The sequence below is a fragment of the Somniosus microcephalus genome, chromosome 11 (genome assembly GCF_052327205.1).
Source record: "Somniosus microcephalus isolate GS21.2 chromosome 11, FLI_Smic_1.0, whole genome shotgun sequence".
Taxonomy (NCBI): Eukaryota; Metazoa; Chordata; class Chondrichthyes; order Squaliformes; family Somniosidae; genus Somniosus; species Somniosus microcephalus.
The window spans coordinates 8,528,219-8,545,339 of NC_140997.1; the positions used below are offsets into that span (position 1 = coordinate 8,528,219).

At 45.3% G+C, this 17,121-nt stretch overlaps 1 protein-coding gene across 2 annotated transcripts in view; it reads right to left on the reverse strand.

The window, feature by feature from the left end:
* The window catches only part of LOC147110287 (protein kinase C beta type), a 354,049-nt gene that overhangs the window by 165,163 nt on the left and 171,765 nt on the right, over positions 1-17,121 (reverse strand). For both annotated transcript variants that reach the window (XM_086000116.1, XM_086000115.1), the window contains exon 3: positions 6,975-7,057. In XM_086000116.1, the coding sequence (XP_085856242.1) occupies positions 6,975-7,057 (83 nt within the window). The remainder of the gene's footprint in view (positions 1-6,974; positions 7,058-17,121) is intronic.

Below are 17,121 nucleotides of genomic sequence, written 5' to 3' on the forward strand. Positions count from 1 at the left end.
GACTTCCCTCTTCAAAACAGAAGACAACCAATAAACCAGGAAATTATAGGCCAGTCGTTTTACTTTAATCACTGGTTAATTACCAGAGTCTATAATATGGGATGAAATAACTAAATAATTCATGAAATATATCAGTTAAACAGGATCAGTCAGTGTACATTTCTAAAAAGTAGGCCCTGCTTGACCAACCTTGTAGAATTATTTGAGGGAATAACAGAGGGAATAGATAAAGGTAAATGGATAGAGGCCTTCAAGATTTTGAAGGGTTAAAATAAGATAAATGGTGGTAGATTGTTTCACTGATTGGCAAGTCGGTAACAAGAGAGCATAAATTTAAAATAATAGCAAAAACAATTAAAGGGGAAGGAAGAAAAACATGCCTTTCTGCAGACAGAGGGTAGCTGGAATGAGAAATTCTCTGCCACAATTCATTGCTGAAGCAGCATCCATAAATTCTCTTGAAATTGAATTAGATAGTGCTTTAAAAAAAGATGATTAAAGGATATGAGGAGTGCGCAGGAGAATGGGATTTGACTAGCGGTTCATGTGGGGAAAGATACAAGCACAGACTTGATGGACCCAATGACCTGTTTCTGTGCTGGATCCATTAAAAGTTCAGTCTCATTTGTACTCAGTAGCAGCCTCTGTGTGTTCTGAGCTAATGGAAACAGAAAACTGAAATGTCTGCAGCCTTATACAAACATTGTCCTTGTTTGTCCAAAGGTTAACACCATTTCCAGCAGTCAGTTTCAGCAACTGCTCCGTCATTTTCTGAAAGCACAAGAGTGGGTCTGGAATTGCTATCTGGGAGTTGGCTTTGTGCTAATCCACTTTACGAACATTTAATACAGATGAGACTACAGCACTCACAGAAATGGGAGCTAATTGGAGTTTGGTGTCACATGTAAAGGAAAGTTAATGAACAATCTTCTGATAAAGCCAAGAAATTAATATTGACTTTGCTTCCATGTCCCACAGCCATTATGAATGCAGGGACTGTAAACAGATCTCAGCAAATTCGTTGCCCCTTCTCCCGCACCTAACCTAAGATGCTGTTTCAAGATGACACACCTGTACAGGTCCCTGCGGTACCAGTTATGCACCATCTCAGTCCATGCGAAAGAAACGGGTACAACCATAGCACACAGAGAACATTGTCAAGAATATTTATGTGCACTTGGTTACGATAAAGAAGGAACCCAGCCAAAATTGGGAACAGATGCCATTTGTGGAAAGGCTGAGGAAGGTAGTTTAGGGACGGTTGATTTGCAGTTGTAGACTGCAGCATTGAGAAATGATGTAGCTCCGGTAGTCTTCAAGCTTGAAGTGCCATTTCTCTTTGCTGCATTGCTGGTTTAGCACCAAGTCTCATTATCATTTTGAACCTCTTTCTTTGCCATGGCTGTCTTGATCTCCCAGAAGCCATCCTTCCATTCTTTCTTCGCCTTCAGATAAGAATAACACAGATGACTGCCTTAAATTAAGGCATCATGACAGCTTCCAGGGAAGGCGTTGTCCTGTATGATTTTGTGCAGGTGGTCATGTACTACCTGGACATTGAGAGAATAATGTCCTTTTTGGTTCATTTAAGGGATAGCATTGCATACCGGAGGCCCCAATACGTGAAGGCAATGAGCTCTGGACTAAGGGAGAGCCAGCAGCTGTTCTCATGTTTCTGCTGCTGTTCAGTGGTGAAAGTGATGAAGGTGTTGGTCGTCGTCGTACGTGTCTTTACACTGTTCCCTTTGGGGAACTGTATGAAGTGGTGGAAGGATTTCTGGCCGCGATTAACGCTCCTTCCGTGATCGTAACCATCTTTGTACCAGCCATTAGGGTGGTTAGTCCTATGGTGGGAGGGTTTTACGGGCTCCCACAACCCATACGAGGAGGGGGGGGGGGGGCCACCCACACCCACGGACGCAAGTATCCCGCTGGATGTCAACCCAGAATTTAGAGCCGGCGCTCCGACTCCACTTGCCGGGACTGTCTGGAGTGGGGTTCGAAACCCTACGCCTTCTGGCCCAGCGGCGGGGATGCTACCGCTACGCCAAAGGCCCACTCCAAGATGTTGGTGAATAATGCATCTGTCATCTCCTGACACTGCATCTATCCCCAGTGTTAACCTTAAAAGGAGCCAGATGCAAATTCAACTTATCTGGACTTCTTTCTTAAGGAGATGATACAGCTTCCCTGCTAAACCTCAACCTCTTTAAACACACATTTTCCATCATTCCCAGGTGACTGTGCCTGGTACAGAAGGCCCGTTATGTTGCATGCTGACAGACCTTGGATTCCACTTTGTATTTTGGGTAGCCCTTTCCTGCTCCTGCTGGTCCTCCTCTGCCAATTACAGTTCTAGCGGAACACTGAATCTAATCTTCATATCGTGCAATACGGTATAGGTTTGAGGTATAGGTATATAACAGCTCACCTGTCACTTAACAGTCAGGTAAACACACCGCAGCCTTTGCAGCAACACCGGTTGAGGGCGATATGTGCTAGCTTGGGAACATCGTGCACTTTCTTCAGTAAATATTATACCAGAAATAATGATAATAACAGCAACAACTTGCATTTATATAGCACGTTTAATGTAGAAAACATCCCAAAGTGCTTTATAGAAGCAGGAAGAAAAAAAACAGCTAGTGGACACCAAGTCATGGGAGAAGAGATTAGAAGGGGTGACTGGAAGCTTGGCTGAAAAAGTGGGTTTTGAGAAGGCTTTTAATGGTGGACAGGGAAGTAGAGGAGATGGAGGAGTTGTGGAAGGCAATTCCAGAGAGGGGGGCAGAGGCAGCTGAAGGCTTTGTCACCAATGGTGGGGCAAAGGGAGGGGAGGTGCACAAGGGCCAGAGTTGGAAGACTGGAGGGGGTTGCAGAGATAGGATGGGGAGAGCCCATGATGGGATTGGAAGACAAGGATGTGAATGTTAAATTTAATGAACTGTGGGACAGAGAGCCATTGTCTGCAGGAATGAGGGGTGGGGGGGGGGGGGGTGGCGGGGGGCTGGTGGTGGGCAAGCAGGAATGAGTCTGGCCCAAGACACAGGCGGCTGAGTTTTGGACAGATTGAAATTTACGAGGGTAGAGAATGGGATGCTGGCAAATGGGACATTGGAGTAGTCGAGTCTGGAAGTGACAAAAATGTGAATGAGGGTTTCAGGGTCAGAGGGGTTGAGGTGGGGTGGATGCAGTCTGCGTGATGGAAAGGGTGTGGGGTTTGAAGTTCAAGCAAGGTTAATTACCAAAGTAATAACAGAAAGTGCTGGAAACATTCAGCAGGTCAGGCAGCATCGAGGAGAGAGAAACAGAGTTAACGTTTTGGGTTGAACCCTTCGTCAGAACAAAGGGTTTAACCTGAAACATTAACTCTGTTTCTCTCTCCTCGATGCTGCCTGACCTGCTGAATGTTTCCAGCACTTTCTGTTGTCTTGTCAGATTTCCAGCAGCCGTAGTATTTTGCTATTAATTACCAAAGTACTGTACCACACAGAACCAAACCCTCCCTCAACAGCAATTTGTAGACACTACACAGCACTCCAAAATCACTGCTTGGTAACCTACCAATATCGCAGTAGCTAGGCTCAACATGAACAGTCATTTACAGGTTTAAATATTTAATTAATCTGATCAGATAATAAAAGGAACATGGAGAGGGCAATAAAAATTTTACTGCAACACTTAAAAGGCAGCTTGAAAACCCAGGACAAACTCTGGTCTTTCGAATCTGTGGAATTAACAGCGTATGCTTTGTGTTTTGTGTTCTGTAAAGAGACTCGTTGCTGTCCAAAAATGTCCAGTTCACAACTCAACTCTCCTCAAATGCCCCACTGACTACTTTGACCATTACCTGTTCACATACTCCGCGGTGCAACATACCACGTTTACACACTCTCCTGATCATGAGATACAACGGGGCTGAAATTGCTCGGCTGTTCAGACAGACTTCAAACTCCACCAGAACCTTCATCCTCAGCCCGCAGAGGTAGGTGATCCGGACCTCTCTGAACACTATGGGCGCGATTTTCACCTTCACCGCCTGGGGCTGATCTGGTGGAATGGATCACCCGCGTGTTGTGGAATGGGCTGATTTTCATCCCATTGGTTTCGAAAATCAGGCGGGTTCCACAACGCATAAATAATCTGCTCCACCAGCTTCCCGCCCGGGGGTGAAGGTGAAAAATGACACCCTATGGGTCTGGAGATCTGGGACTATGGAAATGTTTACAGTGCAAAGCAAGCAGGAGCAGTTGAATAGCCTGCAATGTTGTAGTGAGATCTGGGGCTTTGCAAGATTAACTCAGGGAGGTGAGCAAGTTTAACACAGCTTGGTCTTATTTTAAAATTCCCTGTGATTAATTACCTCTCAAGATATTAAGTAATTGGGCAGAATCTAGTGTAAGGCAATTTAAATGCCAATAGGCCAAAGTCTTTTGCAGTTCCAGACTTACTCTTCATAACCAGTGATAAACTCAGCAATTACCAGGTACAGCAAATATCGGCTATTTTTTCCACCATTTGCTAATTTTAGTGAAAAGTTGCTGTGAATATAAAGCACTTTACACTCACACCTATTTGTTCACTAACACTATGAAACAGAGGGAAATATACCAGTCCAGAAACTACAGCTAGCAGAATCGCAGACAAGTGCCAGACATATTATTTTAGCAGAGGTTAAAATAATGGGGTTAACAGTTCCATTAAAAAGGAGGGTCATATAAACAAGTTAAGCCTTCGTCCACCGATATCACTATTAGTAACTTTTAGGTTCACACCTCCCGTGAAACCGGCCCTAAACTATTGAAGTTACGAACCAAAACCTGCGTCTTCATTCAGCATGTGCTGCCGTGTAGCAATGAGCTTGCCCACTCCAGGGGTAAACCATTTACTGGAGAATACATGGGACACCCACCAATCACAACCTGTCTGGCAGGACATCAACTAACTAACACTGGGTGTTAACCCCCAACAATCTGACACACTCTGACCTACCTCATCTCTTATTGCAAATGCAGTTTGTCAGTCTATTACAATGAAGTTATAGTGAACATCTGGCAGATGTGACTTCAGCACCAGCTAGTACCATTTAAGGACTACTCCAAGTAAACATGAGAGACCACGAGCATGGCCCTTGTGGGAAGTAAATGACTGCAGAAGAGAAAATCATTTCTCCGACTGCTGATATAATGAGGCACCTCACAGACCTTGGCCTAACTCAGTTAGTACAATGGTGCTGGTCAGGGAAAGATTCCTGGTAAAGGATGATGTGAAAATGAGGATGTGCTGTGAAAGTGGACAGCATGTAACCCTGCATAAATAACTGTTTCATTATTTCTGCAAAGATATGTGGGCACAAATTTGTGTGAGAGCCAGGAAATTTCTGTAGCTTGAGATGATCGAATTCTGCGTTATTGCAGTGAGTAAACAGTGCGTGGCACCTCCCGGGGAAGCACTGTGGAACAGAACTGGGAATGTGCGCCACCCCACCCACTCACTCCACCTGCCAGTTGTGGTCCACATGTTTGCCTGATCATGTCCAGTAAACCTCATCTAACCATTTTATGAAGGCATTACTGAGCCAGTCAGGGAGGATGTCAATGCTCAGCATCAATGAGGACGAACATGCATTTCTTGTAAGAAAGTGAGAAACAGAAGGCAGTTCTCCATGGCTCACCAGGCAGATTTCATAACACGTTTTTAAAATGACCTGTATCTTTTTTTTAAAGTGGCAGTGCACTCAATAACAACATTTATGAGAATGTTTTGGGAACAAAAGGGGAGTTGTGGGCATAATCTGCAAACATAGCCAGGGGCTTTAGTCACCAAAACGCCATCAGCTTAAATGGCAGAAGGCAGTCATCTTAAAGCATATAGCAACAGGAAAACAGTCCTGTGTGTGAACACATAGGGGCACACTCACAACACACACTGATGTAAAAAGACTACTGAGCACTTAGTCTGAGTATAAAACAAGGCTTTAATCAACTGTTTCAAAACCATGAGTTCTAGTTACATCACTAGTTCCTGGTTACAGAAACATCCTGAGCAAGCTGGGCCCACGCCCGAGTATTTATACTCCTTGGACGGCGCCACCAGCTGGCCGCCCAGTGTTACTTCATGAGTCATTTCTTCATGAATGATAAGATTCACGACACACACTATCATGGATTTTCCTAATCTCATCGCAAGCAGGTCGAAGCTTGACCAAATCATGAACCCCCCTACCTGTTTTCTGGGCCAGGACTCCTTAACAGTGCAGAGGGGTCCCAGCAGGATCTCTGTCACCAGGATAGAGCCAGTTTCTGATGGAGCAGGAGAATGAGGCAGTGCTGGACCAGAACAGGAGAGGGTGGCTTCAAAGAGGGCAGAAGAACCTCAAAGATTGCAGTAACATTTTTACTGAACGATTAAGGGGGGCGGGATTACTACACCCTCTCCTGTGCAATGATCGAGGGCAATTGTTACCATTATCCCAGGGGCTACCGACACCCATCCCCTGGAAACGGCAGTGGCAGCAAAGGAAATCGGGCCGGAGCCTGGACTCCACCTTCCTGCCGCCATTTATATGTGGTGGATGGGGAACAGGCAGTGGTGGCTTTCCTGGCAGGGAAGGAAGATTAAGGTTGGGGCCCAAAGGCAATGGAGATTGACTTATTGAGTTATCTCCACATGGATACTCCATCCTCAAACTTCCACACACCCCCACATTGATCTCTACAACCCAAACACTACTGACAATACACATTAAACGTCCACAACCCAACTCATCACTGATACTGCATTCGAAACTCCCCACATCCCCATACTGGTAATGCACCTTTCTCAACCCTATGCCCCCATACCCCTTAGAAACATCTGCATGATTTCCATCAGCCCAGCAAGACACAGTTCAGCATCTATAAAACTACACCCATTCCCGCATGATCATCAGTGAATATACTTGGAACCTTTGAACATTGACAGAAAGTTCTTACCTCAGAGGCAGGCCCCGTATCTGCACCTGGACAGGAGAAGGTGACAAATTCATGGCATCGTTTGTGGACTACAAAAGAGCAAACTGTAAATGAAAACATAGAATATAATCAGTCAAATTAAACACCAATCGACCAATAAGAACAAACCAACCAACCAATACACACCAACCAACCAATAAGAACACACCAACCAGAACAAACCAAACAATGAATGCACACCAACCAACCAACCAGAACACACCAACCAAAACAAACCAATCGACCAACCAAATCAATCACAACACACCAACCAATGGATCAGAACACACCAACCAATGGATCACAACACACCAACCAATGGATCACAACACACCAACCAATGGATCAGAACACACCAACCAATGGATCACAACACACCAACCAATGGATCACAACACACCAACCAATCGATCACAACACACCAACCAATGGATCACAACACACCAACCAATGGATCAGAACACACCAACCAATGGATCACAACACACCAACCAATGGATCACAACACACCAACCAATGGATCACAACACACCAACCAATGGATCACAACACACCAACCAATGGATCAGAACACACCAACCAATGGATCAGAACACACCAACCAATGGATCAGAACACACCAACCAATGGATCACAACACACCAACCAATGGATCACAACACACCAACCAATGGATCACAACACACCAACCAATGGATCACAACACAGCAACCAATGGATCACAACACACCAACCAATGGATCACAACACACCAACCAATCGATCACAACACACCAACCAATGGATCACAACACACCAACCAATGGATCACAACACAGCAACCAATGGATCACAACACACCAACCAATGGATCACAACACACCAACCAATGGATCACAACACACCAACCAATGGATCACAACACACCAACCAATGGATCACAACACACCAACCAATGGATCACAACACACCAACCAATGGATCACAACACACCAACCAATGGATCACAACACACCAACCAATGGATCACAACACACCAACCAATGGATCACAGCACACCAACCAATGGATCACAACACACCAACCAATGGATCACAGCACACCAACCAATGGATCACAACACACCAACCAATGGATCACAGCACACCAACCAATGGATCACAACACACCAACCAATGGATCACAACACACCAACCAATGGATCACAGCACACCAACCAATGGATCACAACACACCAACCAATGGATCACAACACACCAACCAATGGATCACAACACACCAACCAATGGATCACAACACACCAACCAATGGATCACAACACACCAACCAATGGATCACAACACACCAACCAATCAATGGGATTAGAGCAGATAACTTAGCACTCGGGATTCAGGCAAGTCAGAAAGTAGTGCAAACCAACTGACCTACATCTGAAGATGAAAAGTGCCCCCAAAGAGTGCAAAAGTGAGAGAGAGAGCGAGAGAGAAGAAAGCTGAGAAATGGAACACAGCCCAGAAGAAAATATACTGGACCTTTTACTTGCCCTGATACAAAATGAATTCTACTTACATTGTTTAAGCATTGCTCAATCTCCAGTTTAACCTTTTACAGTGCAAGCTAACATTGAACACCAACAGAAGCATCCAGAATATCTCTGCTAAATAAAGTGCCTGGAATAATGGCTCCTCTTTGTGAGAGCTCAATTACAACTGAAGTGAATCATTTAATCAAGCTGAAGTAATGATTGTGCCTGTCAGCCTTTAAACAGCGCTCGGAGAGCTAGGGATAATGACTGTACCAACCATATGCATTCACCGCCTCTGGACCACCAGTCACTTCATTAGATGCCTTCGGTTTGAATCAAACCTCCCAGTACTAACCCAAGAATGAACTGCTGCCAAAGAGAGGGTTCCTTATACCATTGTCTTATTCACCACCGCAAAGCTCAGTTCGAGTTAAGTGCAAGCTGTAAGGAGCAGCCTCTTATACTTCCCTTTTCTCCCCATCTATCCTGAAGGTGCTGAGCCATGATGAGCTACCAGCAACCCTTGTGTCGCTCATTCAAGAGGTTATTCAGTTGTGAGGTTATAAAAAAAATTCCAAAACATTTTTAAGAATGAATTTGTATTCATGGTCAGGGATGTCAGTGCGAAATAATGGAACGTTGTCCACTTTGTGCACCCTGTGTCAGCATCAGACACTCCCAGGGCAGGTACAGCACGGGTTAGATACAGAGTAAAACTCCCTCTACACTGTCCCATCAGACACTCCCAGGGCAGGTACAGCACGGGTTAGATACAGAGTAAAGCTCCCTCTACACTGTCCCATCAAACACTCCCAGGGCAGGTACAGCACGGGTTAGATACAGAGTAAAACTCCCTCTACACTGTCCCATCAAACACTCCCAGGGCAGGTACAGCACGGGTTAGATACAGAGTAAAACTCCCTCTACACTGTCCCATCAAACACTCCCAGGGCAGGTACAGCACGGGTTAGATACAGAGTAAAGCTCCCTCTACACTGTCCCATCAAACACTCCCAGGGCAGGTACAGCACGGGTTAGATACAGAGTAAAGCTCCCTCTACACTGTCCCATCAAACACTCCCAGGGCAGGTACAGCACGGGTTAGATACAGAGTAAAGCTCCCTCTACACTGTCCCATCAAACACTCCCAGTGCAGGTACAGCACAGGTTAGATACAGAGTAAAGCTCCCTCTACACTGTCCCATCAAACACTCCCGGGGCAGGTACAGCACGGGTTGGATACAGAGTAAAGCTCCCTCTACACTGTCCCATCAAACACCCCCAGGGCAGGTACAGCACGGGTTAGATACAGAGTAAAGCTCCCTCTACACTGTCCCATCAAACACTCCCAGGGCAGGTACAGCACGGGTTAGATACAGAGTAAAGCTCCCTCTACACTGTCCCGTCAAACACCCCCAGGGCAGGTACAGCACGGGTTAGATACAGAGTAAAGCTCCCTCTACACTGTCCCGTCAAACACTCCCAGGGCAGGTACAGCACGGGTTAGATACAAAGTAAAGCTCCCTCTACGTTGTCCAATCAAACACTCCCAGGGAAGGTATAGCATGAGTTAGATACAATGTTAACACTGTAGAGCCAAATTTCCTTGGCAATTCCATAAAATTCATGCTGTAACTCATAAGGTCAGACGTGGGGATATTCGCTGATGATTGCACAGTGTTCAGTGTTCATTCGTAACTCCTCAGATAATGAAGCATGCGGACCGGACCTCACATGCAGCAAGACCTGGACGGCATTCAGGCTTGGGCTGATAAGTGGCAGGTTGTGGCGGAGCCACTAAGGGACTCCGATCAAATGTATATAATTCCCTTTAACAACATGTTAGCTACAGCCTGAGTCTGTATCTTTGTGTATACTGTTTGCATGTACAGAGCACGGTCCCTTTAAGAGCGCGGGCAAACGCGATGACATCACGCCGTTCATCACGTGATCCCCCACCAGCGGGAAAAACATGATGACGCCATGACGCCAGCCACGGGACCACCCAAGCAGTCCTCGTGGAGCCTCCGAACTGACTGGACCTGTATTCGTAATTCTCTTGCAACTGTTTGTTAAACTCAATTAGTTTTACATTAAACATCGTTTGTTTGATCGCCTGAGTCGACCTCAGTCTCTTGATAGGAACTAGACATTCCTACAAGGTAACATTCGCGCCACAGAAGTACCAGGCAATGACTATCTCCATCAAGCGAGAGTCTAACCACCTTCCCTTGACATTCACCGGTATTACCATCGCCGAATCACCCACCATCAACATCCTGGGGGGGTCACCATTGACCAGAAACTTAACTGGACCAGTTACACAAATACTGTGGCTACAAGAGCAGGTCAGAAGCTGGGTATAATGTGGCAAGTGTCTTACCTTCTGACTCCCTAAAGTCTTTCCACCATCTACAAGGCACAAGTCAGGAGTGTGATGGAATACTCTCCACTTCCCTGGATGAGTGCAGCTCCAACAACACTCAAGAAGCTCAACACCATCCAGGACAAAGCAGCCCACTTGATTGGCAACCCATCCACCACAATAACCATTCACTCCCTCCACCACCGGCGTACCGTGGTTGCAGTGTGTACTATCTACAAGATGCACTGTAGCAACTCGCCAAGGCTTCTTTGACAGCACTTCCCAAACCTGCGAACTCTACCACCTAGAAGGACAAGGGCAGCAGGCGCATGGGAACACCACCACCTCCAAGTTCCCCTCCAAGTCATACACCATCCTAACTTGGAAATATATCGCCATTCCTTCATTGTCGCTGGGTCAAAATCCTGGAACTCCCTCCCTAACAGCACTGTGGGAATACCATCACCACACGGACTGCAGCGGTTCAAGGCGGCAGCTCACCACCACCTTCTCAAGGGCAATTATGGATGGGCAATAAATGCTGGCCTTGCCAGCGACGCCCACAACCTAAGAACGAATAAATAAAACTCCAGCGGAATTGCTAGCAAAAAGGCTGGATGCACTCGAGATGCACCTATAATGGTGCAGGTGCTCCCAGCCCATGCAAATGAGGTAGCAAACTCCAGTTGGGTCTGTGCTGGAGGGTGCTGAGTGGACCGGAGCGGGAGTGGTGGCAGCTGAGCAGCGATTTAAAAACAAAAAACCAAGGAGTGACGTCACAGGACAGCAGGTAGGTGATTGGTTAGTGAGTATTACAGCTCTATTGCTCTCTAGGTTAGATAAGTGGATTAAATTAAGAAGTGGGAGAGTATTAACTACTATAACTTTATTAAATTTATAACAAACTAAATTAACGCATTAAAACTAAAAATAATCGTTTGAATAAAAACTGTAACAAATTTATATAAATAAAATAAGTCTGGATAGAGATGGCAGTGCAGGTGGTGTGTCGTAACTGCAGCATGTGGGAGTTGGTGGAGACCAACCAGATCCCGAGCAGCCGCATTTGTGGTAAATGCCTGCAGCTCAAGGAACTTCGACTCAGAGTTGTTGAGCTGGAGTCTGAGCTGCAGACATTGCGATGCATCAGGGAGGGGGAGAGTTACCTGGACACTTTGTTCCAGGAGGCAGTCACACCCCTTAGGTTAAGTAGTACTTCAGAGTTAGTCAATGGTCAGGGACAGGAGGGTGTGACTATGAGTCAAGAAGGTATGGGGACCCAGGATATAGTGATGGAGGAGCCTCAGCCCTTGACCTTGTCCAACAGGTATGAAGTACTTGCTGCCTGTATGGATGAGAACAAGGACTGCCTCGAGGATGGGCAAACTGATCATGGCACTGTGGTATAGGAGGCCTTTCAAGTGGGGGAAGTAAAAAGGAATGTGGTCATGGTAGGAACAGTATAGGCAGGGGGATAGATGCTGTTCTCTGCAGCTGCGACAAGGAGTACCGAAGGCTGTGTTGCCTGTCCGGTGCCAGGGTTAAAGAAATCTCCTCGCAGCTGGAGAAGAACTTGGAGTGGGATGGGGAGGATCCAGCTGTCGTGGTGCACGTAGGAACCAACGACATAGGTAGAACTAGGAATGAGGCTCTGCTGAGAGAGTTTGAGGAATTGGGTTCCAAATTAAAAAGCAGAACCTCAAAGGTAATAATGTCTGAATTGTTATCTCAGCCACGCGCCAATTGGCATAGGGGTAAGCAGATTAGAAGGTTAAATGCATAGCTCAAAGAGTGGTGTGGGAGGCAGGGGTTTTGCTTCATGGGCCACTGGCACCAGTAGTGGGGAAAGAGGGAGCTGTTCCATTGGGACGGGCTCCACTTAAACCATGCTGGAACCAGTGTCCTGGCGAATCGAATAACTAGGGCAGTAGACAGGGCTTTAAACTAATGAAGGGGGGTGGGAGGATTCAGGAAAGAGTAAATTTAAAAGCAACAAGGGAAATGTCAAGGCTCTCGAGCAGAGCAGAGTTTTGGATAAAAATAAGCAGAGTGAGTCAGGAAGGGACAGAGAGAGAAACAAAGGTCATAGGGCATCAGTAATTAAGGTGACATCAGGGAAAAATAGAAAAATGTCAAAGCTAAAGGCACTACCTGTATATCTGAATGCACGAAACATTCACAACAAAATAGATGAATTAATAGCACAAATATAAATAAATAGATTTAATCTAACAGCCATTGTGGAGATGTGGTTGCAAAGTGACCAAGGTTGGGAACTAAATATTCCAGGATATTTATCTTTTAGAAAAGATAGGCAAAATGGAAAAGGAGGAGGGGTAGCCCTGATAATAAAGGATGGCTTAAAGACAATGGAGAGAAAGGATCTTAGCTCGGAAAATCAAGTAGTAGAATCAGTTTGGGTGGAGCTAAGAAACAGCAAGGGGCAGAAAACATTGGTGGGAGTTATTTATAGGCCCCAAAACAGTAGTTGCAATGTAGGGCAGAGTATAAATCAGGAAATTAGGGGTGCATGTAACAAGGGTAATACAGTGATCATGGGGGACTTTAATCTACATATAGACTGGGCAAACCAAATTTGCAGTAATAGTGTGGAGGATGAATTCATGGATTGTACGTAAGATAGTTTTCTAGATCAGTATGTTGAGGAACCAACTAGGGAACAGGCTATTTTAGATCTAGTATTGTGTAATGAGAAATGATTAATTAATAACCTTTTAGTAAATGGGCCTTTAGGGAAGAGTGACCATAATATGATAGAATTTTATATTGAGTTTGAAGTGATTTAGTTAAGTCCGAAACTTGGGTCTTAAATCTAAACAAAGCAAACTACGTAGGTATGAGGGGCGGGTTGGCTAAGGTAGATTGGGAAACTACATTAAAAGGTATGATGGTAGACAAGCAATGGCTAGCATTTAAAGAATTAATACATAGTTTACAACAAATATATATTTCTTTAAGGCACAAAAATCCCACAAGAAAAGTAGTCAAACCATGGCTAACAAGAGAAGTTACAGATAGTATTAGATCAAAGGAAGAGGCTTATAATGTTGCCAAAAAGAGTAGTAAGCCTAAGGATTGGGAGGATTTTAGTAATCAGCAAAGGAGGACCAAGAAATTGATAAGGAGAAAGAGGAATATGAAAGTAAATTAGCAAGAGGCATAAAAACAGATGGTAAACGTTTCGAAAGGTATGGTAAATAGGAAGAGATTAGTGAAAGTAAACGTGGGCCCATTAGAGGCAGAGACAGGAGAAATTATAATGGACAATAAGGAAATGACAAAGACATTAAACAAATACTTTGTATCTGTCTTCACGGTAGAAGACACAAAAAACATTCTGGAAATAATGGGGAACCAAGGATGTAGAGAGAATGAGGAACTTAAAGAAATCAGTATAAGTAAAGACATGGGGCTAAAAATTGAGTAGCTCCCTGGAAAAATTAGTGCCCCCGCGCCGGATTTGAGTGGTTGCGCCCCAAGAGGGAAGCAGGGCGCTACTGGAAGTGCCCCGCATCCCTCTTGGGGCGCTGCGAGTCAATATCGTGGTGCAACGTGCCGCGGTATTGCAGGCCTTCCTCCCCTTCTTAAAGGGGAGGGGTCTTGCGCAAGAGAAGTGCCGGGCTCTTGGAGTGCAGCCGGCACTCCGCGGGGGCGGGGGGGGGCATTCAGGAGACCGGGGACGGGAGCGCAGGCAGGTGCTGGCAGGCGGCCAGCAACAAATATGGCTGCCCCACACCTCGCCTTTAAATTGCACCTCCCCGGCCGCAGGTAGGCCCCCCCTGATCCCGTCGGACATAGCGTCTGGCGGTAAGTCAGGGGGCGCTCCCAATGATCGCGGCCAGGGTGTGAGCGGGGCGCTGCGCATGGCGATGCCCTCTTAGGGCGCTAACGGGAGGCGCAAAGCAACCCAATTTTTCCCCCATAGTACTGGAGAAATTAATGGGACTAAGTGGCGACAAATCCTCTGGACCTGATGACCTGCATCCTAGGGTTTTAAAAGAGGTAGCTGCAGAGATAGTGGATGCACTGGTATTAATCTTCCAGAATTCCCTAGATTCTAGAACAGTCCCCAAGGATTGGAAGGTAGCGAACATAACCCCGCTATTTAAGAAAAGAGGAAGAGAAAAAATAGGAAACTATAGGCCAGTTCGCCTGACATCAGTAGTAGACAAAATGCTAGAATCTATTATTAGGGATGTGGTAACAGGGCACTTAGAAAATCGTAATATGATTAGGCAGAGTCAACATGGTTTTATGAAAGGGAAATCGTGTTTGACAAATCTGTTTAGAGTTTTTTGAAAATGTAACTAGTAGGATGGCTAAGGGGGACCCAGTGGATGCAGTGTATTTGGATTTTCAAAAAGCATTCGATAAGGTGCCACACAAGAGGTTATTACACAAAATTAGGACTCATGGGATTGGGGGTAATATATTAGCATGGATTGAGGATTGGTTAATGGACAGAAAACAGAGAGTAGGAATAAACGGTACTTTTTCGGGTTGGCAGGCTGTAACTAGCAGGGTACCGCAAGGATTAGTGCTTGGGCCTCAGCTATTTACAATCTATATTAATGACTTAGATGAAGGGACTGAGTGTAACGTATCCAAGTTTGGTGATGATACAAAGTTAGGTGGGAAAGTAAATTGTGAGGAGGACACAAAGAGGCTGCAGAGAGATATAGACAGGTTGCTTGAGTGGGCAAGAACATGGCAAATGGAGTACAATATGGGGAAAAGTGAAGTTATCCACTTTGGTAGGAAAAATAAAAAAGCAGAATATTTTTTGAATGGTGAGAGTCTGGGAAATGTTTGCATTCAGAGGGACCTGGATGTCCTTGTACATGAATCACAGAAAGTTAACATGCAGGTACAACAAGCAATTAGGAAAGCAAATGGTATGTTAACTTTTGTTACAATGGGATTAGAGTATAAGAGTAAAGAAGTCTTACTACAATTATACAGGGCATTGGTGAGGCCACACCTGGAGCACTGTGTACAGTTCTGATCTCCTTACCTAAGGAAAGACATACTTATCTTAGAGGGAGTGCAACAAAGGTTCACTAGACTGGTTCCTCGGATGAGGGGATTGCTCTATAAGGAAAGATTGAGTAGACTAGGCCTATATTCCCTAGCGTTTAGAAGAATGAGAGGTGATCTTATTGAAACATATAAAATTCTTAAGAGGCTTGACAGGGTTAATGCTGAGAAAATGTTTCCCCTGGCTGGGAAATCTAGAACACAGGGTCACAGTCTCAGAATAAGGGGTCGGCCATTTATGACTGAGATGAGGAGAAATTTATTCACTCAAAGGGTTATGAATCTTTGGAATTCTCGACCCCAGGGAGCTGTGGATGCTCAATTGTTGAGTATATTCAAGACAGTGGTCGATAAATTTTTGGGAACTAAGGGAATTAAGGGATATGGGGATCGTGCAGGAAGGTGGAGTTTAGGTAGAAGATCAGCCATGATTTTGTTGAATGGTGGAGCAGGCTCGAAGGGCCAAATGGCCGACTCCAGCTCCTATTTCTTATGTTCTTATTTATACCATTTCAAAGGGGTTCTATCAAACATCCGCTAGAGAACCCCCATGGACAATCCAGCTGACTGTGTCTGATAGACAAGAAAGAAAGAACGTGCACCATTCACGACATTCCAAAGCACTTTACAGCCAACGAAGTATCTTTGAAATGTAGTCACTGCTGTAATGTAGAGAAACACAGTAGCCAAATTTCACACAGCAAGCTCCCATAAACATCATAACCAGATACTCTGTTTTGGTGGCGTTGGTTGAGGGATAAATGTTGACACTGGGAAAAGTCACTGCTCTTCTTCGAATAACGCCATGGGATCCTTTACGCCCAGCTGAGAGGACAGACAGGACCTCGGTTTAACATCTCATCCAAAAGATGGCACCTTTAACAGTGCAGTACTGGCTCAGTACTGAAGTGAAGTATCAACCTAGGTTATGTGCTCAAGTCTCTGGAATGGGGCTTAAGCTCATAACCTTCTAACTCAGGCAAAAGTGCTACCACTGAGCTAAGTACCATGATGAGAATTTTAAATCTGAGGCGTTCGGGGGTTGGGAGCCAATATAGGTCAGCGAGGATAGGGATGATGGACGAGTGGGACTTGGTGCAGGTTAGGACACAAACAGCAGAGATTTGGAGGAGCTCAAGTTTATGGAGGGTGGAGGATGGGCGGTCATCCAGGAGAGCATTGGAGTAATCGAGTCTGAAGGT